This window comes from Squalius cephalus, assembly GCF_949319135.1.
Source record: "Squalius cephalus genome assembly, chromosome: 11".
NCBI lineage: Eukaryota > Metazoa > Chordata > Actinopteri > Cypriniformes > Leuciscidae > Squalius > Squalius cephalus.
Window position 1 is genome coordinate 22,963,086 of NC_137132.1, and position 26,283 is coordinate 22,989,368.

Here is a 26,283-nt window from a genome sequence, read left to right on the forward strand (position 1 = left end):
TTTTGCACTAGTCTTAGTTAATTGCATTTTCACAAAGTTCCGTTATAATCAATGAAGCCCATTGCCCAATGAATATCTTATTAACATAATTGTTTGTTATAATAAGAGGACTTGCTTGCGAACTCAGAATCTACTCACCTGAGTTTTTGTTCAGTGTTAACTTAAACACCTCTGATTGGCCATCAAGAAATCAACATACATGCCTGTGATTGGCTACATTGCTCAACTCAGCAAAAACACATTGTAAATAGAAACGTTCTCCAGAGCACATACACAGATACGCACTGGAACGTTTGCCAAATATGTTTAGCCCAAAATGCTATTATTACAGAGAAAATGTGCCCATAACGGCTGATCATTTTTCTTTTCTGTCTAAAAGCAATCAGAAGCAGTCTAGTCTCAAGTCCATGGCCAGGGAAAGGCTAAGTCTTGTCCAGCCTTATACACTCCAACACACTCCAACTATGATTTTAACATTCACTGACACAGTCCAATTATAATAATGGGTAAAAAAAAAAGAAAGAGATGTTAGCCACAAATCCCAGAAACCTGTTGCCGTTGTCATGGCAACGCCGAGGCGGCGACCTACCTCGCGCAATGGGGGGTCACTGGCGAGGCTGTCGAGGTTGACGGAGCCCTCGTAGGTCAGGTGGTGAAAGACGTTGAGGGCGCGTGCCGCCTCGGGCCCACGTTGTTTGTAGCCAAAAATAAGGTCAATCCACTGGTGCAGCTGACACGACACAAACTCGCTTTCCAGAGCCTGTCAAAGAAAGCGGGGCAATTAGAGGTGAAAGGTACACGTACACAACACGAACACAAACACACACAGACGTACAGACACAAACACACAAGCACTAGACAAACATACACTCGGGGCGATGCTTCTTCAGGAGACTGCAATAGCCTGAGACCAACATCAAAGCATAAATAAATAAACTTGTGTTCAATATTTTAACAGCTGTCTTTCCATAAAATATGATAGATGCACTTCTTGAAGCTCACATAATCTAAATCAACAATATACAGTGGCTCTAAAAGTATTTGGACACACTTAACAACAAGATCAATTATATAGTTTCTCGTGTTCACAAAGGCTGCATTTATTTTGTCAAAAATACAGCAAAAACAGTCATTGTTGTTAAATATTAGTATTACTATTTTAATTTTTTTTTAAATGTAATGTATTCCTGTAATTGTAAAGCTGAATTTTCAGCATCATTAGTCCAGTCTTCAGAAATCATTATGATTATGCTGATTTGGTGGCAAAAAATCAAAAATCATATTTTTATCATTTAACATTGAGTTGCACTGCATAAGTTGCACTGCTTAATATTTTTTGAGGAAACTGTGATGCATTTTTTTTTAGGATTATTTAATGAATAGTTCAAAAGAACAGCATTTATTTTGAACAAGAATTCTTATACATTATAAATGTCTTTACTGTAACTTTTGATCATTTTAAAGCTTCCTTGCTGAATAATAGTATTATTTATTTTTAAAGAAATGCAGTAGTAGTTCTAGATTTTTTTTTTTTTTTTTCAAATAGTGGTAAGTTATGAATTCAAAGCATTATTATTTTCCAATAGGGATCTAGAGATACTGCCTGCTACGGAATGGCAATGCTTAAAGATGCACATTCTTTATTATAGGCATCAAACACCATTGAAAGATAACAAAGGGAAAAAAGAAAGATGGAACAAATAACACAGAATGGCACACAAATACACACTTTTCTCTTCCTCTCACACACAAACACACCCAGGGACCCGCTGCTGGATTTTACACACTCACTCTCACATCAGAAATAACAGCTATTACCAACAGAGCAAGCCGTGGAGCGCAGGGGCTGAGTTACCCCCAGGGCATGTCATTACAATCGAAAGTGACACATGCAAAGATGGGAACACTAAGTGAAAGAAAGAGAGGAAGAAATGGCAGAGAGAGAAAGGGAGCACAGAGACAACGAGGGAAAGAGGGGATTAAATGAAACGGAGAGAAAGAGAGCAGCAGAGAGAGAAAAAGAAAGGACAAGATCTAAGGGCAGAACCGAGCCGTAGCCTGTTTAAAAATGTATGTGCTATTCAACTAACGTAAAATTCTGTGAAAAACACTAGTCGTTCCAACAAACCAAAAAATCACATTAAAATATCGACAAAATAAAATTCATATTTATTGAAATGTTCGTAATCATTTCTGTGTGCTCAGTGTATGACCCAAATATCTAAAACAAATGTCATGTTGATCTAAACCATGTATGATTTGATTTTCCTTCTACCATGGAACACAAAAATATATTTTACAGAATGTCCAACATGGTGCGTCAAGATGTCTGGTGTCAATGATATCAAATCAGCTTCAAAGGAGATTTGAGATCTATACAACAACAGGAAGGTTTACAGCAAATATAGACTTTCGATCTATTCCTCACAAAAAGCTATCACACAACTTCAGAAAACTTGGAAAATACCATAGCAATTGTATGGACCAGTTTTATGGTACTTTAAAGGTGTTTTTTGTCATAACCTAAGCAGACTTATACTGTAAGTATCAAAAATGAATCAGTGAATCATTTATGTGATCACTGAACTTTTCAATTACATGAATTTCAATGAAAAAGTTCATCACTAAAATTCATCACTAGCTACATTTGAAAAAATTCTGAAGCTAAAACAAATGATTGCTTGAAAAAACTACTCTTATGAGTCGTTTTTTAATGAAATCCAATATTCCTCAAAAGTGCTAAATTAATTGTAAATGAACCTGATTCTGTATTGTTAAGAGGAACCAGAAATGTTATGGAAAAATAGCACACAGGACTTTCTGCTAAACTTCTTTTATAAAGTTAATATGAATTCTAAAACTGTCTAAACCATTGTGGAGATGTCTTATCCGGAATACTTACACCAGCTTTTGTTAAATTACGAGGACACACCAAATCAATGATTTTGAGGCACTATACAAATGCTGTTAAGGAAAATTTTGAGTTTCCAGAAAGAGGAACCAAACTGTGAGACGTCAACACATTTTTGCATCAAATGTCAGGTAGTCATGTCAAATATTCTGAGGTGTTTTGACATCCTCAAGTCCTTTCTTTAAGAAAATATTGCATTAACAGACAGGTATTGTTTGATCTTTGGATATGTCCATGTATATGTGTGAGTGCGTGTGTCTGAATAGTTGAATGTGTTAAACCAGGAAAAAAAATGAGGCCGGAGGAAAGGTCACCTCCACAAAACACACACAGACACACACACACACAACACACACACACACACACACACACACATACACCCCAGCACTGTCACTGCAGCTGAAAAGGTCAAGTGTGTTTGCTCTAGTGCTTTTTCCTCGGGCAGTATGGCCCACAACACACCTCTAATACTTTGATTTGGCAGCAGTTTTGATACACAATCAGTAGCTTTAAATGCATAAACACACACAATATTAAATTACACACCCTGCAGCATAGGCTATACAGTGTGTACAGCATGTGCTAGATAGAGCCATTATAAAAGGCAGTACACAATTTCGACTAGGTCTAGAGGGATTGGTGGACAGGACACACACACACACACATCCATGAGGTCCTGTCTGCTGTGAGCCAAATCATGATTGATGAGGCCGGTATTAGGGTAACATTATAAGGGACAGTGGCCGGGCCTGTCCTCCGCAACATCATTCAGGTCAGCGGTAGATTACATTAGTATTGAGCAGTGCACTACGTTACGACCTTCATTGAGGGAAAGCAGAACGCAGAGGACCAGGATGCTGTATCATATGAACGAATGAGTGTGATCTCAGGGGAAAAGATGGAAGGAAATGGATTTAAAATTAAATACTGAACTAAGAATTTAAGATAGCAGATTCTGTTCAGACATTACATCAGATGATGTAATATCGTCAGCGGAGCAATACGGCATCAGTCTGTCTATCTATCTATCTATCTATCTATCTATCTATAGTATCTATCTATCTATCTATCCATCCATCCATCCATCCATCTATCTATCTATCTATCCATCTATCTATCTATCTATCTATCTATCTATCTATCTATCTATCTATCTATCTATCTATCTATCTATCTATCTGTCTGTCTGTCTGTCTGTCTGTCTGTCTATCTGTCTGTCTGTCTGTCTGTCTGTCTGACTATCTATATTTACTTTCTATTAATTAAAGAATCCAGAAAAAAAAATGTATCATGGTTTCCACAAACAATTTTAAGCAGTGCAATTAGAATATGACAATATTAGCATATTAGAATGATTACGGATTAATGTGACACTGAAGACTGGAGTAATGATGCTGAAAATGCAGCTTTGGATCACAGGAATAAATTAAAATTAAATGAGTTATTTTAAATTGTAATAATACTTCACAATATTACTGTTCTTACTGTGTGTGTTTTAATTAAATAATTATAGCCTTGGTGAACATAAGATACTTCTTTAAAAAAAAACTGAACCTAAATTTACATATTAACCAAATAAATGCAATTTCCTAGTCGGTTATTTTAGTAAAAAAAAACACAAAACACTAAACTAAAAATAAATTATAATATTTCTTCCTCAAACCTACTAAAGGATTTGTTAATGGAATGGTTGAGGAAAAAGAAGGATTCGGAATAAGATTTCTAGTTCTTGAAACATTTCCCAGTATACCCAATGCCACATAGAAGAGAGAGCAATGGTTGGGATGGTTAGTAGGAACACTGCCTTAGGCTCTGAGATGAGAAGGGCTCACTGAGGTCCTCTATGGTTTCTGCAAACTTTATAAATGACAGAATCTAGGTGCAGATCCTGTTCTGGCCTAGACATTAGCCATGTTTATTTTACACAGGATGTCTACAGACAAAGAAAGTTGTAGTTAGGCAGTGAGTTTGACTTACCATCCTGTTGATCCTGACAAAGTCCTCTGGTTTCTTTGCCCAAGCTGGTAGTTCTACATCACAAACAGGAACACCGTCATCCCTGTCACCCAGACAGTAGCCATTACTGTTCACAAACATCTCTGGCAGGTAGTAGAACTCAGGGATCAACTCCTATGAGGTGGAGAGGAAGAGGACAGGTGGGAGAGAAAAAGCAAAAGAAGCTCAAATCAAATCCAAACATTTCCAAAATAGATGTATTAATATTGTATAGGGATACAGTGGAGTTAAAATGTACATGCAAAAATACCAATGCTTTCATTGCATGTTTTGTAGTTCAATTACTCAAAATGTTGGCCACGTTTCAGGCGGCCATGGAAAGCGACCTCATGAGACCAGTGAAGGACCATCAGAGTACATTTAAAAACACTCAGAGAGTGTGGGAATGCGGCAAACACACGAAGATGGGGGAAGGGGAATATACAAAGGAAACACGACAGATGACAGAAAACTTTATTGAGGTTTGAAGCGAGCTGATGGATGGATCTGCTGTGTGTGTTAAGGTACAGGAAGCAGGTTTGGTTTTGTTGGGATTCTGGAGGAGTAACCATTGATTGAAATGATAGTGGGAAACATAATGCTTAATACAACGAGCACAGATTATTAAAAACGATCATCAGGGTTCTCAAGTTTTATCAAAAGCTTGGAGTGAGATCACATGTGGTTTCGGGAGGAGCCCTAATGGAGCCCCGCCCCCACTTGTCCCCGCCCCCCAATTTTACCCATTGTTCATAATTAACCAGCACAAATTGAAAATATAACAATTGGTAAATCTGATAAATGACAGAGAAATTCATCACATCAAATATAGCCTACTCTTTAATGTTATATTTCAAAATTACAAATAAGTTATGCAAAAATTACAAAAATATAAAAAATTGCTGCAAACAGTTTGAACAGTGTCTAGTTGAAATGGTATAATGATTTATTGTGTGGTGGGACATTGTGAACAAATGACATATTAGAGTATTATTAAGGTGTGTGTGTGTGTGTGTGTGTGTGTGTGTGTGTGTGTGTGTGTGTGTGTGTGTGTGTGTGTGTGTGTGTGTATACACAAGAGTGTTTTGTGTTGTAAGTGTTTGAAAAATACAAATGGCAATTAATATGTTTTGACAGGACAGGATATAAAATATTAGAGCACTCTGCTTTAATACATAGCCTTAATGTAACTAGAAAGACTATTAATACAGTATAATATATAATTTAAAATAAAATAAATACATTTAAATTTATTTAAAATAAAATTAAGAAATACATCTTCATTCCTTCCCATACCCACTAACATTTCCCTTAGTTTCAGATAACGTAAGCTAGCCAAACTGAGCCAAAGCTTCTGGCCTGGTTGCAAAGTAGTTGTAGAGTTTTTGACTGCATCAATAATAATGTATGGGTTATATATTAAATGTTCTAGCCTAAAAATGTTTGACGAGCTTTCTTCCAACTTACCTTCTCCATCATCACGACGTGTGTTCGCGCGATATTGTTGGTTACCTAGTAACGAACGTACGGTGGCCGAGAATGTTCCGTCAACTTCCGTGTGTTCGCGCGCCTATTAACGAACGCAATCTGGCCGAGATACGTGCTGGCGGCAGGAAACTTCACTTTGTGTGCCCGCGCCTCGTATACAACGTTATATATAAAGCTTGCAGGACAACTTGGTTGGCATTGCCTTTTCAGCGTGAGAAATACACGGTGTGGCGTGTGAGCGTGTGAACTGGTTGAATTGCGTGTGTCTCACGGCCAATGCGTGAGACTTGAGAACCCTGCGATCATACTCATTAAACGGGTCATTAAAAACAAAAACTGGATTTGAACGTACTGTATATGGATGGACTGGATTGATAAAACTAGAAATAGGGTTTTCTCTTTTCTCTTTTGTTGCAATTTCTACAACCGTTGTTCTTCTAAAAGTTAAAATACACAAATAAAAACTTAAAGTGGAAGTGAATGCAGTCACATTGTTCTACTGAACACATTATTAATTTTTGCGTAATTTTTTTTTACATGCTTCCCTGACCCTGATAGTCTCATATCCAAAGCTGCCACATTCCCAATCCTTCTCCGTTCTCACTGCCGAATCAGTGCAAATTACCCATAATTCCCTGTGAGAGACGCCTCTGTACATTGGGGCATGTGCACACGAGGAATGTGACCTCCTCCCTGTTTAGTGTCACTCAAAAGCTCTAGCCTTTGAAGAACCTTTAAAACCATTTAAAATCATTTAAGACCTCATTCTGCCCGCACACATCTGATCCTGACAGGTTGAATGTTTACTCCTCAACGCTGCTGTTTTGGATTCAAGTTGCTGTTACACACCGCCTGTTGAAATGAGCTATTTAACTACGTCCCCTTGATGTGTATAACAGAGTTCTTTAAAGCACCATAAAACAAGAGGACTTTCACATGAAGGGTCACTAGAAACAGTATGCTTACAATAAAAGACAGCTTGCTTTTGGTGTAGGGTCAGGATTTAAAAATGCACCCTATTTTATGTCGGTCAAGTCCCGGTATTTCATCAGTCCTTTAGGATGTCTCAAATATCTCTCACAGCTCTAAAATGCTAACATCATTTCTACACTGTAAGCACCAGAGGCTCATCTCTGAATATTCACAAACACAGACCATTGACCAACCCCCTGTAAGCTCGAGGTTTTCAATTCAGCAAGCAAAGCAAAACAAAGAAAAGCAAAATAATAAAATAAACAATACATTTCATTTTTAACAGAAATTCCTTGGGGTAAAATTGACTTAGTTTTATTTTAGGAATATGATTATTTTAAATGAAAATTATGTATTTTTAATTTATAATAACATTTTAAAAGAATTATGTCATATGACATAAATATTATAAAGCAAAATTATTTCAATAAAACACTACAATATACTATATAGTAATATTAATGGAGCTGTAGCAATACTAATACAATATTATAAAATAAATATGCTGTTCTATAAATGAAAATATAAAATTAGATTTACAAAATACAAGACAGCAACATCATGAGCTGCCTTTGACATAATGGTCAGAAAAGATTTAAATACATATATAACATAAAATCTATTGCAAAAACATATTACATTATGAAATTTTCAATACAAACTTATTTCAGATGGAGTGCATCCAAAACAGAAATGAGAAGTCTGCCACCTTAAGTCGCATCCCAATGGACGATTCCAGTGTAGACAGTGCTACTGATTATGAGCAATCTAATTTTGACATATTACGTGAATGTAAAACGCAAAGGAGATTCTTGATCATCACACAAAAACATTCACAACAATATGTTTGAAGGTACTGCAATGACTCCCAAATTACAGCCAACGCTAGTTTAAACTTAACCCCCAGGAGGGGCAACAACCAAAATTGGACCGAGCTCCGTCTGTACTCTAACAGGAGGATTGGTTTATAAACTTTGCAGACAGTTACTTAGTTGCGAACAGTTTGGGCGGCTAGTGCCGTGATCCACGTCTTCAACCCGCTTCGCTCGTGAGCCAATAATTCCTCTACAGCCTCATAATGGGCTGACAAGTCAATCACCCTCAAACTCTTCAGCTTTACACCGTTCGCCCTAATGACACCCTCCTGGAGAGCTGTCACTGGCCACGACTGCCTCATCACACTCCCTCAGACAGATTATTGAGAAGATTTTGAATTTTTGAAAGATTTTTGAAGGGAGTTACTCTTAGCAGGAGGTGAGCTGATGACTTGCTACGTGTCTTTTGACAATGCTAAAATCTCTCTCTCTCTCTCTCTCTCTCTCTCTCTCTCTCTCTCTCTCTCTATATATATATAATGGACTTGGCCAGTTCTGAGGAAGTGGTCTGGGAAAAAGGGCCAGTGAACTTTGATTTGCTCTTTTAATGCTGTTATTTGGCTGTTTTGTGCTGCATAATGTAGGATCATTCCAGAGAGAATTGTGGGTAATGACTAACTTCAGGGTGATGTGATGCAGAATAAACCTCTAAAGGCCACTGCAGCATTACTAAAGGACATAAAAACAACAAAAAAACTAAATATCTGTGGCGAGCAGGACGAGGTCGAGGGCCGTGGGAGGACGGCACGAGGCCGGTGGCGTGATTGCAAATGAGCGACACCTGCGCGACGCACCGGTCTCGCATCTCTCACGGAGGAGCGGAAGCATAAAGGAGGAGCGACGACAGTGAAGAGCGAGAGAGGACAGGCCTGTGTTTTAGTTGATGTTTTTGTGTCTGTTTGTGTTGCCAGCAGTCGTCCGTGAGGGGCTGCTGGCTTTTATTTTCATTTTTGTATTTGATTATTTATTTATTAAAATCTTTAAATGTTCGCCGGTTCCCGCCTCCTTCTTCCCGTAACAACTTACCCCGTTACATTGGTGCCGAAACCCGGGAGGAAGGAGGGACACGCTGTCGGAGAGCCCTCGCTGCTGGGAGGTATCGCGGTGCTGAGGAGGTCGGGCAGCACGAGGGAGCGTCTGCCGCCGATTGCTGCCCGAGGCGATGGTGCTGGATCGAAAGAAGATCTGGTGGGACGGAGAGCTCGCTGCCGTCCTCCTGGGTCGAGGAGGGATGGCTGCCATCCGCGAGGGAGCGGAGGAGTCGCTCCCGTTCGCCGTGGGCCGGAGCCTGTTGCCGTCGGCCATGATGGGGGCGGAGCAGGGGACGGGAGGCTCGCTGCCAGCTGCCCTCGATCGGAGGAGCCATCGCCGTCCGCCAGGAGGCGGAGGAGCGTCGAGCCGTCCCCCAACGGATGTCCAGTGCCATCGCATGGCACCGCGAGTGACTCTCAGCTGGTTGAGGACCGAGCGGCAGTGTGTCCGGGAACCGGATCAAGAATTTTTTTTTTTTGTTTGTTTGTTTGTTTGTTTCTCCTCTCTCCCCTCTCTCGTCTCTGTCGCTCCTCATGCTTCCGTCTCCTTTTCTCTCGCCTCGTCTGTCCATACCCCCAGGTACCGCAGCCGCCGTGATCGGTCCCCCCACGGGAGGGGGGGGGGGGGGGGAGTAGGCGCAGCCTCGGTGGTACCCCCCGGCCTGCGAGGGGCGATGGGGGTATGTGGCGAGCAGGACGAGGTCGAGGGCCGTGGGAGGACGGCACGAGGCCGGTGGCGTGATTGCAAATGAGCGACACCTGCGCGACGCACCGGTCTCGCATCTCTCACGGAGGAGCGGAAGCATAAAGGAGGAGCGACGACAGTGAAGAGCGAGAGAGGACAGGCCTGTGTTTTAGTTGATGTTTTTGTGTCTGTTTGTGTTGCCAGCAGTCGTCCGTGAGGGGCTGCTGGCTTTTATTTTCATTTTTGTATTTGATTATTTATTTATTAAAATCTTTAAATGTTCGCCGGTTCCCGCCTCCTTCTTCCCGTAACAACTTACCCCGTTACAATATCTAAATAAATTGTACAATTATTATCCATAATTTAAAAAAAAATATTTCTAAAAATGTAAAGAAAATATCTACCGAACTGTAGATAATGTGCGATTTTAAAATGCACATAGAACAAAAAATATTTTTATACATTCATTATATTATATTATGAAAAAAACATTTCACAAAGTTTTGTTGGATAGTTTTGTTCAAACCAAAAATTCACATTTAACAACACACACAAGTTTTTACATACATCTTACAAACATCTGATGGTCTGTATTACTTCTATAAGCTCTATACCATGAATAAACAGTCATTCAAAAAGAATATGAATACATATAGCAAGGTAATACACTACAAAGCAAGTCGTTTATGATAAAAATCATGCTGCTCATACATAATAAAAATCAACTCCTGCTACACAAGAAAATACAAAAAAATCCCTATTTTCTGTCCTAACAGATTGCTGGCCATTAAATGTGTTTAACATGATCCATGCAGACACCGTAAGGGTTCCGAGAGGCCTGTATTAGCTAACATATCTAGTGTTTCGCTGTACAGCCGTTCACGACGCCTGCACCTCGTGTTGTTGGATGCTGTTCCCCAGCCCGGGGTAGTAAAAAGCCCTGCCTTTACATAAAAGACTACATTTTAAATAGCTTTTGTCATTAATGCTTTATTAATTGCCTGAGGCGAAGCTAACCCGTCACTGAGTGTGTTGGAAAAGTATGACACTTTTAGGTCAGCTCGAGTGCGCTTGCTGAGCCGCAGCGCGGGGCTGAAATGGAACGGGAGGCAACAGGGAACAACCATTACGATGATGAAGTGATGGCGCTCTGAAATATGTGCATGTTGAGCGATGTTTTACTTTAAATGTTTATGAAGAAAAACGTTGATTTCACAAAAATCGTACATATTGACGAAAAAAAAAAAGACATAGCTGAAGATGCTCGGAAGGTACATGAACTAAATGTTGTTGCAAATCTTGTCTGTTGTTTTTTGGCAACTGGATGATACCAATTTTAGTTGATTGATAGGCCTAAAAAGAGAAACTCTTCGAGGAATTGTTTATTCAATTCCTCATAGTTGCAGCTAGTAATGTTGTCCCTATATCATCACAACAGTCAGGCACTAATGACTCGTTTCTTTTGACGGCAACAAGCCTGTTTAGACATTGCAATGTACAAAAACTGATGTCTGATTACCTTCACATCTGCAGTATCACGCTGGCAGTGCCTCCATGAGCGGGCGATACCGGAGAATGTGCGGTTTGGGTGATCAAACTTGTTGCCGTTGGCGTTTAGGAAGAACGTGGTGAAAGGCTCCTGCAATTGAGCAGACACAAAAACAACACTGTCACTTATTGACCCAAATAAGCTCAAAAACATCTAGTGTGAAAATAACTGTAGCGGGATCACATGATTCTGACTGCTAATTAGGCGCTTGTTTAGAGAAATCTGCAAAGTGCTAATGCTATTCAGAGCCCAAGACATCAGCGGAATAAATAAAGTAAATTCATCTGCATTCATTTCTATGGTAATTGGATTCAATCTCGTGATGGAGACCTTCTCCATTGCTCTGGGAAACGTTCCGTTTGCACAAACATCTCAATGTAGGGACTCATCTGTCAGATTATGGTGAGTTTGTGGAGTTTTTTTTTTTTTTTTTTGGTCCTCTCATTTTCTATAACAGTGCCTGAGGCAGAGTTAATTATATGGCCTGTTGACTGAGGAGCCCAGCTCTGGCTCTAATTGGCAGATTCAGGGTCATCAGTCTGGGCTGGCAGTGTGAGGAGTTGACATGGAGATGCTGGATCAGCCAGAGGAAAAGATGATGGTGTCTCCAGTCTCAGTCAAGCCTTGTGTGAGAGCTGCCAGGGGAACCTTCCAAATCATCATCATCAACGCAATGGGCCGCCTGGGAAGAGCCAATTACTAAGTTATCATTATGTGTTTTAATTTTTTTCTCTCAAAGATGGATAGACTGAATCCTCATTAAAAAAGGTTTGATTATACAGAAATCTTTTAAAATGAACAAAATGATACATTTTAATGCCTTTTCAATCAAATTACGCAAATTTGTTTTAGCTTTGAATACAAATAAACTCGGTTTAGACTGCATTCATCATAAATTCTGATGCAAAAAATCAAGTACGCAGATCTCATCAAAATACTCTGCATGACTGGTTTGAGCTCTGGCATAAAATGACATGCAGTGGAAAAAAAATGCATTATGTAACAAAACAATTGTTTATTATTGCAAGACAGAGTGATATGATGTAACAAATGTAGGGAAACTAAAGCATCAGGAGATACTCAAACCCAATCTCCTCTTAACCTCAGAAACAACTTCATTTTCTTTGCTGATCTAGGCTTCTTTTTTTTTGTACCAGTCCATTTGTCCCAGATCAGCGATTGGAGACTCAGGGCAAGCGAGGACGTTAGCAGGAGACAATGATGGACATGTTTCCCAGCGCTGTCTAAGAGGCATAAAGCTGTCACGTACCAGCCTGTAAATCATTACGCAGAGGTTTTTGACTTCTCTTTCACATATGCCTGTTTACCAGCCTGTGAAATCCACTCACCGGCTCTCTGTAGCGGAACATCAAGCTCGCGGATTGAGATGTAGGGGCTGATTCACTTGTGCGGTGAAAGGACGCGCTAACGTGCGCTTTGACTGACGGAGATTTCATCCACTATCTGGGCTCGGGGTTATCGTATTGGAATGTTGTATGTATACACAGACTCTTGACAGCATCATTTCTAAAGTATTGCCAAAATTGCGTAATGCATTTTGAAAAATATTCATTTTCTAGATAAGATTTTGCATGGGGTCATGTAAATATGAGAATTTTAATGCAATTCAAACCTTCAAATCCAATATAAATGAGTGTTTGTGTTGTAATCATTGAAATATTCATGAAGGGGTGACGCAATTGTGCTTCTTCCCTTTCGAAAACTGATCTGCATGATATTACAATCACAGAGGGCATAATATGAGCCAGAAGCAGCTCAACTTGGTTAACTATCCAGTAAAAACTAGGTACTTCCCAGATGTTGAAGGTATCAAATTCCTTGCATCCATCCAATCAACGAGACTTACGTTTCGGACCAGCCAGTGGAGGGTGGAGGCTGCGGTGGAATAGTGAGTTGTGTAGTGGCAGGGTGGAGTTTCCTCATCCCAGGATTCATAACGATCGGCGTAGAACACAGCGCGCTTTGGGTTCAGCGCTCCGATTGGCTGAGGAAACACACATATTAAAAAAAAAAATCAGGAAGGTTGTCTATATTTAACAGGTCAACATTGCATTATTTTGGTTCTGTGCACTTATGTTAGAAACATAAGCAAAATTAAGGACATTTTCATTTTTCTAAATCTTTTGATTGATTTAAATTACATCCAGCAAGCACGCACAAGCGAAAAACAAACCATTCCCCACAAACTGTTATGCTGACAGAAGCCATGTTGTTCTCATTCCGTGCACTTTCCATACACAAACGATAACCAACCGTCACATAAAAAAGACTTATGCCGCACATTACATATGTGGAGCTGAGAGGTTTGCGTGCGACGGTGAGTGTGTGTGTGTGTGTAGTATCTTCATGAATGTTTGATAGAGGAGGCTGAGCAGAACTCCTTGAGGAAAAACAAGTGGATTTTTTCTTGAGGATTGTCTGTCACGCAGTATTACTATCCTATGTACTCTTATTGGAGGACCTTGAGGATTCGCTCTGGGTCAATTTGTGCCTGCTAGTGCACTGGGTTTAGAAATGGTGTTTGGAAATAGCTCAAATACTCAACTCGGGAGTCATCATGACATATTAAATACAGCGTATTGTGCAGAATCTGCGCATATCTGGCTTACTTGAACATACCCGTCACTACGCAACAAATAACGGCACGCTTGTTCATTTGCATTGAAGCAATAGCGAAGATTAAAAAGCATTGGTTAACAGAAAAGACATTGTTATTTTCCAACATGCTAAATTTGTTTGATGGTCTTTGTACTGTATTGATCTGTCCACCTAAAATACATTTTTTTTGGTGAAAAGGATGAAAGAGGAAGGGAGGAGATTGCTGGATGACAGGATTTTGTTTGAATAAGAAATGAATGTATGAAATCCAAATTTGATATAAGCTGTGAAGTAGTTCATCTGGTTTCTTTCTTTCTTTTAGGCCAAGGAAAATTTCTGAATGGCCGGTAACTTAAAAATCAAGTAGCTAAATTGGCCGGTCAGTGAAAAAGTTAATTTCAAACCCTGGTTATGTATATAATTTCCATCAAGATTTCCAACTTTTCTTTCAGTCTGGGGTACAAAAGGAGAAATTTTGAAGAATTGTTCAAGTGATTTGCTGAAGGAACTAGTGACATGCGGAATTTATCATTGAGGCTGGTTTTGTGAAATGATTCATTGAAAATATTTAGCTCAAAAGAATTCATTCACAAATCGAACATTATTACTTCTCTCATGAACGCTCCAAATTTATACTGAATAAAACCCTAATTTTTGAAGTGAAAGTGAGAAGACGTTGACAGAATTTTTAGTTTTGAGCAAGACAGAATAAAGTTATTTTGTTTGCCTGTAAACTATATCTATGTAGAGTTAGCTGTACCATGTCTGTTTCTATATGTTTATGTGTGTGTAAGGCAAGCTGAAAGGCCTCAGATAAAGACAGAGAGTAATCTGGCCTGGCTTAACCCTGTCTGACCTGATTTACACCCTGTGTGTCCACACTGCTCTGCCTTGACCATCCTTCTGCTGTAAAACCACTCTAGAAAACCCTGCACAATGTCTAGAGTAAACACTCATACTGGCATTTATTCGGCCCTGGAATTTTCTCTCCCTCCCTTTCACTCTCTCTTACACACATACGGATGTTGATAAACCTGTCATCATACAACATAAACAATTTGTAACAGTCTCTCTTCTCTAAATCCTGTAATGGCTGAAAGTCAAACTTAGACAGAGGATGTATCCAACTACATCATAAGCACTATTCAGACTGTAATTGTTTCTCAGGGTAACATCTGTAAAAGAACATCTGCATGGATCCCCATGATGAAAACATCTTCATATTTGTTAGTATTGCTCATTGCATGCAAACACATCAAACATCAGCACCAACAGCACTTTGCAGTGGTTTTCCAGAACAAGTTTTGGGCCAAATCATCCATGTAAAGTCAGAAATTATGATACACAAGTATCAGTGTTATCCTAAATATTTGTTATAATATTTTCTGTTTTCATTTTAATTTCAGTTTAGTTTAAGGTTTAGTCATTTTGTCTGCGTTTTTGTCCTTTTTTTCTGTTAATGTTTATATCAAGAAAATATTATTTTTTTTATGGTTTTAACTATAATTATCCTGATATATGAAAAAATCATATAAAATATTAGACTCCACAAGCAAAATATAAATTGATTCTGTCAAAACAAAAAAGTAATTGGATGCAAAAGTATTGTAGCAGAAAACACCTGTTTGCATAAATATACAGAAAAATAGAAATTAAAAGCATTGCTACTAATGACCAAATGATTTCATTTTGCCACTGGCGACTTCAAGCTTATTTAGTTGTTTCGTCAGACCTTCTTGCAAATGAGGATTGTGACCGAGTAAAATATTTCTTTAAAATAGCTCATGAAGCCCAGTCAAGCTTTTAAGACTCCTATAATTTTTAACAAAATAAGCAGTCATCATTCCATTAAGAAACTTTTAGATTGGAACAAATTGGCCTCCATAGCTTTTCAATCAACGGGCGACACAGGTTCTTGGGCAGTCAATATTAATATACTTCGTGTTATTGACGAGAAGGACAGCTCCGGCCCTAGAGGGAGATCGATACTCCCTGAGATCTCAAAGAGTCGAGTGCGAGCGTGGGAGAGCGTCTGCTTGTTTAGAGCAGTGTGGGAAATTTGTCTAGACTCAAAGCATGGCATAAATAACAGCAATGTCATAACAAATATCTCGAGATATATCTGCCATTTTCGAACCGAAAGGAAACAACACTACACGGTTTAATGCAGAGGATAATGATCACAAATTCTTCATTTGCTTTTTTTTCCCCCAGAAAGATTTCGTAAAAAAGTGACTTTATATTTTCTTCCCTCACTTCAAAACCGTTCCTCAACCCTGCTGCTTTTCATTCCTTTCCTTTCTAATGACCATCCAACGCCGATGTTAGCACAGTTGGGGCGAATGAAAGAGAAGTTTATGGAGATCTGCTGAGATTTATGAGCTGATAATGACCTGCCATGTGACGTCTAGGGCTGACCGTGATTGGGTGAGCAGCCACAGGAAGTCTAGCACACTGTAAAAACCTTCTTAGTGGGACCAGCGCTGGCTGCAAGAAGAGTCCATCTCATAGCAGCAAAAAGACCCACTTAACCAGGGAAATATTGTGCTTGGCATGACATGGAGTGTTTTCCCAGTTCAGCACAGCAGCTGTGGAACAGACAGGCAACACAAATGTTTTGCAGCGCTGAGTCAAATAACAGCAAAACTGTCCATCTTTGTTTTTAGTTTTTTTCAAAATGTGGTTTATGTGGGTATAGTCCTTTAAAACTGCACTATGTTTGGTGTATGGAGTTTTTAGGATTTTTTTATAACAACAAGCCAATTTAAATGGACAAAGCAGTGCAGTTAACATCTATGCTAACCGAACTAGCCATATAGCAATTTACTATTTCCTATTCAAAGTTCAATGACATGCTCAGTGCATTTAACAGGGTGAACAAAGAACCATGTAATTGTCTTGTGCGAGACTCTGTGGGGAATCTTAAATAGAAAACAGGGCTTGGTGTAAATTTAAGGTTTTCCAGACTCCCGTTCCCCGAACTAGCCTGAGGAAACACCCCGCAACAGATGCTAATAGTGAGAGCAGGGCAGCCGATAAAAGAATCCTAACCCCCCCAAAAATGCAAGTTATACAAAAATACTGTCAAAGATAAAAAAGAATTTTGGCAAAGCAGCAAAACGTATTTAAAGCAAACGATTTGTCTTGAAGAAAAAACTCCATAGAAAAAGGTACCAGAAGTTGTAATATTTCATACATTTTTAAATATTAAAGTGATACTATTATACTGAAATGTACATGCACACGCACACACACACACACCCAACCAGATTATTTTCCTTTTGGTGTAGAATATAAGAAAGTGCTAATTAACTAATTAAATTTGTGTAAACTAATATAAAATATTCATTCATTTGTATTCATTAATTATAATTAGGACGCATATACATCTGTGGGCACAAAATAAAAGTCACCCACATTTATATCACATCACACATCTTCCTCAAGTATTTAATGAATATGAGCTCATCCCTTGTGACCTAATTAAAGCAAATCCTCAGGGACACCTGTGCAGGGACAATACTTGTTCAATAAGATAATTAGATGCGAATTAAAAAGCTATTTGCTGTATAAGAGGTGATACGATTCAAGAGGCCACAAAAAAAGCTTAAGGCATGCATTTATTTGTTATAGCTATCTATAAAAGAAAAGCATTTGACTTCGGGTTCAGCTAAACATGAAGACTGTCACGTTTTAAATCGTTTTTATAAAAGATGTAAAGATTTATTGTGCTAATGAACTGGAAGGATTTAAATGCTGACTTCTTTATGCTGTAAGTTTAAAATAATCGCACTGGATGCGCATGTCATTTTGTCTTCATGAATTCATCCGTTTGCATGTTCTTACAGAAATTAAAACAAGAGTACCATGAGATGAATTTATAAATACACTGTCATTATAGTTTACCCACGCTCTAATCACATATCTACAGCAGTATGGGCAGCAGATAAAATGAACTTTGTCAAAAAGTCTTCTGGCATAAAAAAGCAAAAAAAAAAGCAAAAAAAAAAACTGCTTCTGACAGGTCTGCTTTGTGAAGCCCATGAAACGTAATGACAACTAACCACAAAACAACATTTGAAACGATGTCATCCTCTCACCATGTTACCTCATTTTGCTGCATACAATCTACAACCTCAAGAACAATTATCATTCAGTGGGCCACTCTCTCATGTTCAAAAGATAAGCTAGTCATTTATCCATCGCAACGCGCCAGAGTGCCGTCTTTTGGTGCAATCTGCGCTGCCTCCCCTGGAGAGGCTCATTCTGTATTTTATATATCAGAGAAAATTGCATTAAGGATGTGTGTGCAGGCAGTGCGCTGTCAGGAGGAGTAGCACTTGTTTTCACCGGCCTCGTCAGCCTGCGAGAGCACAATGTGCAGCTTCGGTCTAATGCAATAAAGCTCCTGCAAGTCACAACAAAGCAGATGCGGCTCTGAAAAAGAGGAAGTGGATGAGGGTGGTGGCAGTGAGGAGAAAAAAACAGATATGGCATCTCTGAGGGTAAATGCAGCAGGGTTTTTAGAAAGCCTGCTCGGCTTTACCCATAATGCACTTCTCTGCAGTGAGCTGGTAAACAGCTGGAAGGCAGAAAGAGGCTGTAAGGAAAAAGTCTTCTTTAAAGGCCCACAGAAGTGCCTTGGAAACACGCAGCTTTGTATGTGTTGACGTAATTTCGACTGAAACATATTGAATGGCTCCTCCCACTTTTCAAATAGCCAAAAGCGTTTAGTTTACCTCACAGACTGCAAGTCGTACTTGACAGCACCATGGAAGCGAATCTGAGCACTAATGATACGTTGGGTTCAATAGTAGAGGTGTGATTAAATTCTAGCTATTTCATTCTTAACCAACATACAGTTGGAAAATGGAATAAAACTCGAGCGTTTAACACACATCTCCAACCCATATTGCTCCGTGATGTGTCAACGGTCGCTTTGGCCAGGTGATATTTATAGCATAGGGGCGGGACGCTTTAGATTCTAGAGAGCATTTGATTGGACAGAAGATGTGATGAGAAGCTGAAGTCCGCGATGATGTCATAAAAATCTGTGATCCATTTTAGCGGAAGTGAGAGCCTTTAAGTTTTGAAAGCTTATATCTCCTAAATGCGAATTTTGTCATTGTTTTGGAACACACAAGCTTATTAATAACCTTAAGGCTAACATTTTCATACTAAAAGCTAAAAAAACTTACATTTTTATTTCAGGGGGTCTTTTGATTTTAAGTTTTAACAAAAAGGACTAAAATGTAATTGGAAACTATAAATAAATAAAACACACACTGTAAACCCAGATTTTGATTCAACTCAAAGAGATTGAGTTCATATTACTTAAATGTGTCTAATTTATGGACATTACTTGTTAATTCTGATTAAGATGAACGTTTTCTTGTCCTTTCTTATTGTAATTGAGTTTTTAAGTCCAATCAGTAGTTTCTACTCAAACAAACTGAGTTTGTATTACTTAAACATGTGTCATTTCTTTACATTAATTATGAATTCTGAGTAAACTGTACTTTTTAATGGCCTATCTTATTGTAATTATGTGTTTGAGCTCAAACAACTTAATATCACCAAGTTTTGCCTGTCCAACGGTAAGTTCAGAGGGTCAAAAACAAAATACGAAATCGCAAATTATTTTCCAGATGGAGTCACAGGTAAGTTTGTGATTTCTGGACGTTATTGCTGTGTCTGATGTTAATGTACAATTGATGAAACCTCATTTAAAACTGCATTAGCATTGGTTGACATTTGTTTTTCTTTTTGTTCTTTTTTTTCATGCCATCACTGAGGAAACTACACACTAGAAGCCTATCAGGCCATGGCTTTGTTTCTTTTGTTGCTAAAAAAAAAAGACATGTTCAATAAAAATAAAATTAGATCAGTGTAATGTTGCAGTTGTATGTGTATTTTACATGGCTCTATTGATTGAAAGATATTTTGAGTTTCAGGAACTAAAAGTTAAGTTGGGTCCGTTAGAATATACAATTTAGTTGAATTGGTAATGGAGTAATGCTTACTTAACAAGCTGAGTTAAATAAATGGGTGGGGAATGATTGTTTAAACTAAGTATCTTCAGTTACTGTAACTCGGTTATAAGTACATTCAACTTAAATGTTCTATTCCATTCCATTATGGGCTTAAGTACATTGAACATAGTCCACTTCACTTATTCAACTAATGCTTCATTACTTAAAAATTTTAAGGCAACGAGTTACCTTGTTTTTTTTAAGTACAGTAGATTCTACTTATCCGGGTTTACAGTGCAATACATAAATAACGAGAGAGAGAGAGAGAGAGAGAGAGAGAGAGAGAGAACTGGCAACTCAACATATAACTTAACTACTATATTTACATATTATATAAGTTATGTAAAAATGATAAATAACTCATGAGAAAATGTTGACTGATGATACATGGGGATTCATATTTGGCAAGATAATTGTGTGAACGCAAGTCCAGTCAACTAGAATTATGCTCGCTTGAACAATCAGACATTCATAACAAGAGATTTGCACAACTCAGGTAATTATGTTTGCTGTCAGTTTTCCGCTCTACCTTGCTAGCCCACTCGAAAAGATCCGTTGGAGACACTTCATCTAATTTCCTGTCAAAGCAGGACAAAAGAAGTGGAATAATGTGGTATCGCAGAAGAGAGTTTGGCGTGGTTGCGCTCGGTGCGGGTCTAGGGTATGATGGCTTTGCATTAGCACGCGCCAATTAATAGCTGCGAGCGAGACGGCTTCCCCTTTCTATCAGCCACCTGTCCATCAAAAAGGAAATAATCATTAGATTCTAATAAATCTGTCTGCCATGTCAATGTAGCTGCCATGCAAAAATGTGCTAGTCTTAGCCCCGGGGTGCCCAGAGACCTGTTTTTCGTTATTCGCTGTACAGTTGAATGCACACACTATTGGTGGAATAACTTCAGGTGTGTATTGTAGGTGGGGTTGAGAGGGGAATTATGGTACATATCAAATGGGATATTTCGGCAGTTCTCCACAATGCTGCCCATCATCACAGCGCTGCAGGGCATTCTCACCAGTATGACTGGCAGCTGTTTCCTGCCGGGCAGGTCATGTGATCACGGCTCACGGAACGGCGGAGAATGGTTTGCGTGTCTGGGGCTCTGGGAGTTGTGTGAGAATGGCAGGTAAGAATTTGAGGGTGTGTTCAGAAGAGCCGGCAGCCCAACTATGTTTTCCCAGGAAAGTTTGCAATGCAAAATGGCAATATTTGCTTTTTGGTTTTATTATATTTACACATATACTAGTAGTCAGTAACTGTACATAACTGGATTGTGTGCTATGCAAACTTTCCCAAAACAATTCCAAAAAATTGAGAATGCCGTTTAAATTCAACTTCAATCGCCAAATTTGAACTGAGGTAGCAAACAGGATGCAAAATTACAATTTAAATAAAAATTTTAATGAAATTTAAATAAATTAATATAACTCATATGACTAATTTTGAACTTTAAAAAAATTGGTCAAGAGAACCTTCAAATTTTGGATTGATAAAGTATTTTTAAATCTTGATGAGATAGATAGATAGATAGATAGATAGATAGATAGATAGATAGATAGATAGATAGATAGATAGATAGATAGATAGATTCCATTTCATATTCCAACTGAACTTCCTGTAGGGTGTGGCCAATTCATATTCACACTCATGAAGGGAGTTTCCAATTCTTTAGTTCTGAATTAGTCCAAGCCTGCCGCATGGATGAACACACATTTTGGCAACATTGGGAAAAAAAAGAACAGGAACTGAACAAAGCATGTTCACCACAAAGCCAAAAAAGCCGCCTACCTCATTATCTACAATAACACACACTCCCCTCCTACGCACATTCACCCCCAAGGCTGCACACCCCTCCATACATTATTGAACAAAGGCAGGGGTCTTCACAGCAAGGGACTCGGGAGGGAGGTTAAAGCCCTGTTTTTGTCTCAGCAGCACTGAACCTTCAGAGGTTAGAGCCCCAGGTTGGCCAAGGACAAGCGTCAGGACGGCCGCAGGCCTGTGAACTCCTGCTAATGAAGGCAGCTCAAGCTGGTAAACAGCACAGGGTGGATGTCACAAGCATACATTACAATACATCACTGTCTTCCTCAGGCCAGGGGGCTTCCTCTGCCCACCTGGTGCCACGCTGACATGTTCAGGGACTACAGCGCTGTTGGAGAGACATTTTAAACAGATATTGTTGATGCTGAATGCAGAAAGGGTAAGAATTATAGCTGAGGTTAATCACAGTCTTACAAAGCCAATGGCATTAGATCCGGTCCACAATCTTATTCCGGTCATGAACCATCCACTAGTTTCCACAAAATGGTTGTCAGGAAAAGCCAGAACAATATAGAGTAATAGTCTTCTAGTTTGCAGATTTAGAAATGATTTGGAAATGAGGATACGAGTGTATAAGGAAGAGAGATAGCTATATAGAGTGAGATACGCTCAGACAGGAATGTGCTTGTTTTCAGGTCAGTGAGCTTGTGAGATGTAAACGTAAGGAAATGAGTGCATGAGAAAGAGAGAATGTGACAACCTGATGAAGGTATAGAGTAGCTGGAGAGGAGAAATGTAGGCAGAAAAGCAGATGATTTATTGCACCTCTAAAGCATACAAATCTAAAATGATGAACTCTGTGAGTGTACTTAATATAGGAAGTCCTCTCTAGCTAAAACCAGACTGAAGCTATTGAGAGAAAATACCTGAAAGAAAACACTGACCAACCCTAAATGTTCGAGTAGATGCAGATGGCTGCTTGATGATGAGTTTGCTTTGTTTGTAATGCGCACACACACACACACACACACACACATAAAGAGCGATATACAGACAGACACACAGATAATATATAGATGTAAATATGTGTTTTGTACCTTTGAAAGATCCCTGAAGTTGCCGGGAATTGTCAGGTCCAGCTCTTCTGACTCATAGTTTGTAAGGACCCACGGGAAAACAGGATACTGGTTCAAATCATTGTATGTCCTTCCTGAAAGAGTAAATGTATTTGAAATTAGTATAAGGCAGGTGGGAAACCAACATGTAGCACTGCAGCTGTCGACCCATAGTCATGTTGGACCGAGTTATTTTCGCATGGTTAATGACTACGGGTTATTGTGCTTTCCTCTCGGTGAAGGGGTGTGAGAAGATCCCTTCCTATAGGACATTATAAATTCAAAATATGATAATATCAATGACATGACTGCCTCATTAATAAAAAGACAGAAACAAGTGTGTTGCGTGTAATGACAAACACAGTATTCCACTGCGAGCTAAGATGATAACAACGACTCAGGTTTTCATGTACAGTAATAGAGTTTTCAACGAGACGAACAGGCAGATGTTGGTGGGGTTGTCTGTCACAGCGCCAAATGACTGTATTACAGCAGTGGAGGGTTTTAAAAGCTTTTCTTGGTTAAAGTTTCCTGAAAGTGAAAATTGTGTGGTGAAGTTGTGGAGTGGGTGTAATTAAAGGCATGCAAATTCTTCCAGAAGATGACACCGTACCCTTGACACCCCTCCCTGTGGCACAGTCAGGCCTCTCCTCTGATTGGCCAGAGAGTTGTGGTAACCATGGAGACCTATACGAAGTATCCATGACGGAGCACATATGCGGCAATGCAATAGACGCCAGATGTGCCTTTGTCTTTTTCTCCTTCCATTTCTCTCTCTTCATCTTTCCTTATCTCGCTCGCTCTCTTTCTGCCCTGCGTCTGTTTTCTTGCTGCTAGGAATATGGATTTCAGATGGTAAGAACTGTCACAGGAGATCCAATCATAAGAAGAAAGCTATAAAATGGCTTATCTCTCTTCTAAATGCCCTATAATTTCTCTCAGATGACAGTTTCACTGAGTATGATATGTGACTCATAAAAAGCTATGAATGCAAACTTTAAATATATATATATATTTTTTTTTTTGTGTGTGTGTGTGTTAAGAAGTCTCTTTTGCGCACCACAGCTGCATTTATTGGATAAAAAAACAGTAAAAACAGTAATATTGTTAAATATTACTATAATTTTATAGAACTGGTTTCAATTTTAATATTTTTAAAATGTACAGTAATTTATTCCTGCCACAGCTAAGCTGAATTTTCTGCATCATTACTCCAGTCTTCAGTGTCACATGATCCTTCAGAAATCATTCTTTTAATTTCTTTCTTATTAATAATTTATTAGTTTATTTGTCATTTTTAGAAATTTAGAAATGATTTATAATCTTTCTCTTTATATATGTATACTTATATATATGCACATTTAGAATATATAAAATTTAGAATATATAAAAGTTAAAAACGTTTTTATTTATTCACTGTATACACACGCACACGCACATGCACGCACACACACACACACACACACACACACACGCGCGCACACACGCACACACACACGCGCGCACACACGCACACACGCACACACACGCACACTTTACTTTGAGAAAAAACTAGTATGTGGCAGATTGTGCTCCAATCTTATATATCAGATTTTCTATGGAAGAAAACTGTAGTCATGAAATAACCCCCACCAAAAAAGCCTAAAAAATGATTTTTGGAAAATGGTAATTTGATATATATCCCTGTAAACCCTCTATGAGACATTGCAAAGGTGCTGGCGTGATTTGTGCTTGCTGTATGGACAGAAAAGTTTCCAGACTCGTCTGGCTACCGCTGTGATCTGGAGCTGTGAGGACGCCACTGAAGCTTGGTTATGTTGATATACAGAATCTCTTACAGAAGGGATACAGTGGGGCTATTTCATCTTTACAGTGCGATTACTCAGACGACGACTGGAAGCCTGGTATTTCCTGTGGAACTCTGAGAGGGCACAAAGTAAACCTGATCCTGACCTTTAATCAAAAGGTTAAAATCCTCCGAAGTGGTACTAACCCACAGGGGCATCTCAGTTCAGATGACTGACTGAGAATAGCAGGAGAGCATGTGTGGAGAGTTTGATGATGTGGGTTTTGGTTCTGGGTTCTCCAGGCCTGTCATGATGGTTGGAGATGATAGTGTGTGTGGGATAATTACCAGACCCATCACAAATGACTGTCATTAATCTTCCTCTTAAACGGCCACCTCTTAGAGCGTACAGATAAAACACTATGATTTATAAAGCCCTCAAGTGGTTTTATACAATATGAGCAGTTTAGTTTTAATGCTGTTAATTAAACAAACATGCCATTAATTACTCCGTTGCCATTATTATGATAAACATAATATTATCACTGATTATTTTAAGTAACAATGCAACAAATAAAGGACAGTATTTGCTTTTTTCTATCAACACAATACGTTTATATGCACATAAAAATAATAATCAATGCAAAACACTGGTCTTGTCAGAACTGCAACCTAGCTGTGAGGCTGCAATGGATAGACAAAATAAAATAAAATAAAATAAAATAAAATAAAGTAAAATAAAGAAAATTGGGGATCATAGCCTGGTATCATGGTATTCAGATACTTACACTGACACTAAACCAATTCATCCCGAACCCTGAGCGTAATGATCTTGAGATATTCCGGGTCTAGGATGAGGTAGACTTGATTAACCAGGTTAATGCCACATGGTGAAGTGGGGCCGAGAGGAGGAAAAAGGTTGAGATGAGGGGAGGTTGAGCTGACAGGACCGAGGCCCGGGTGGAAGATGTTAATATCACCGCAATAGTGTTTAATTAGGAGCGGACCGGCTTCACATTAACACCCCTCTTTCTCTCCTGTCGTTGGGCCCGGGCTTCACTGACACCTCTGTCAGCACAGGTCATTACCACTCCTGCCTTTAATGAATTTTACCCCATTCCAACTCTGCCTTACATCTAATTAGCTGACAATAATGTTTCGAACTCAAGCCGGAGCTAAATATAAATATGCATGAATATGCAGCACGAGCAGGGATGACACATTTCAGTGTCAAGAGGAGGTGTGTGTGTGTGCGCACAAATTCTCACTAGTTCACATCAGAGACTTTGCAACAGAATATTTCAACTCTGCACACACTCACAGAGACACACTAATTATCCCAAAGAGTCCACGGCTCTCACTTTTGCGCAACGATAGAGCGTCTGAGTACGAAGGGAAAATATAGCTCCCAAATAAATAATGAGGGGAAAGACAGTAAATTTCTTTTTGTTTGAAAAAAGAAA

At 39.0% G+C, this 26,283-nt stretch overlaps 1 protein-coding gene and 1 long non-coding RNA gene across 8 annotated transcripts in view; one reads left to right on the forward strand and one right to left on the reverse strand.

Moving 5' to 3' along the window:
• LOC307166689 overlaps window positions 1-26,283 on the forward strand; it is a 428,201-nt gene that overhangs the window by 331,819 nt on the left and 70,099 nt on the right. The window lies entirely within an intron of this gene.
• Window positions 1-26,283, reverse strand: part of nbeab (neurobeachin b) — a 270,853-nt gene that overhangs the window by 24,402 nt on the left and 220,168 nt on the right. For all 7 annotated transcript variants that reach the window (XM_079885173.1, XM_079885172.1, XM_079885176.1 and 4 more), the window contains 5 exons: window positions 23,017-23,129; window positions 13,374-13,511; window positions 11,477-11,596; window positions 4,889-5,041; window positions 590-760 (listed from right to left, as the gene is read on the reverse strand). In XM_079885173.1, the coding sequence (XP_079741299.1) occupies window positions 590-760; window positions 4,889-5,041; window positions 11,477-11,596; window positions 13,374-13,511; window positions 23,017-23,129 (695 nt within the window). The remainder of the gene's footprint in view (window positions 1-589; window positions 761-4,888; window positions 5,042-11,476; window positions 11,597-13,373; window positions 13,512-23,016; window positions 23,130-26,283) is intronic.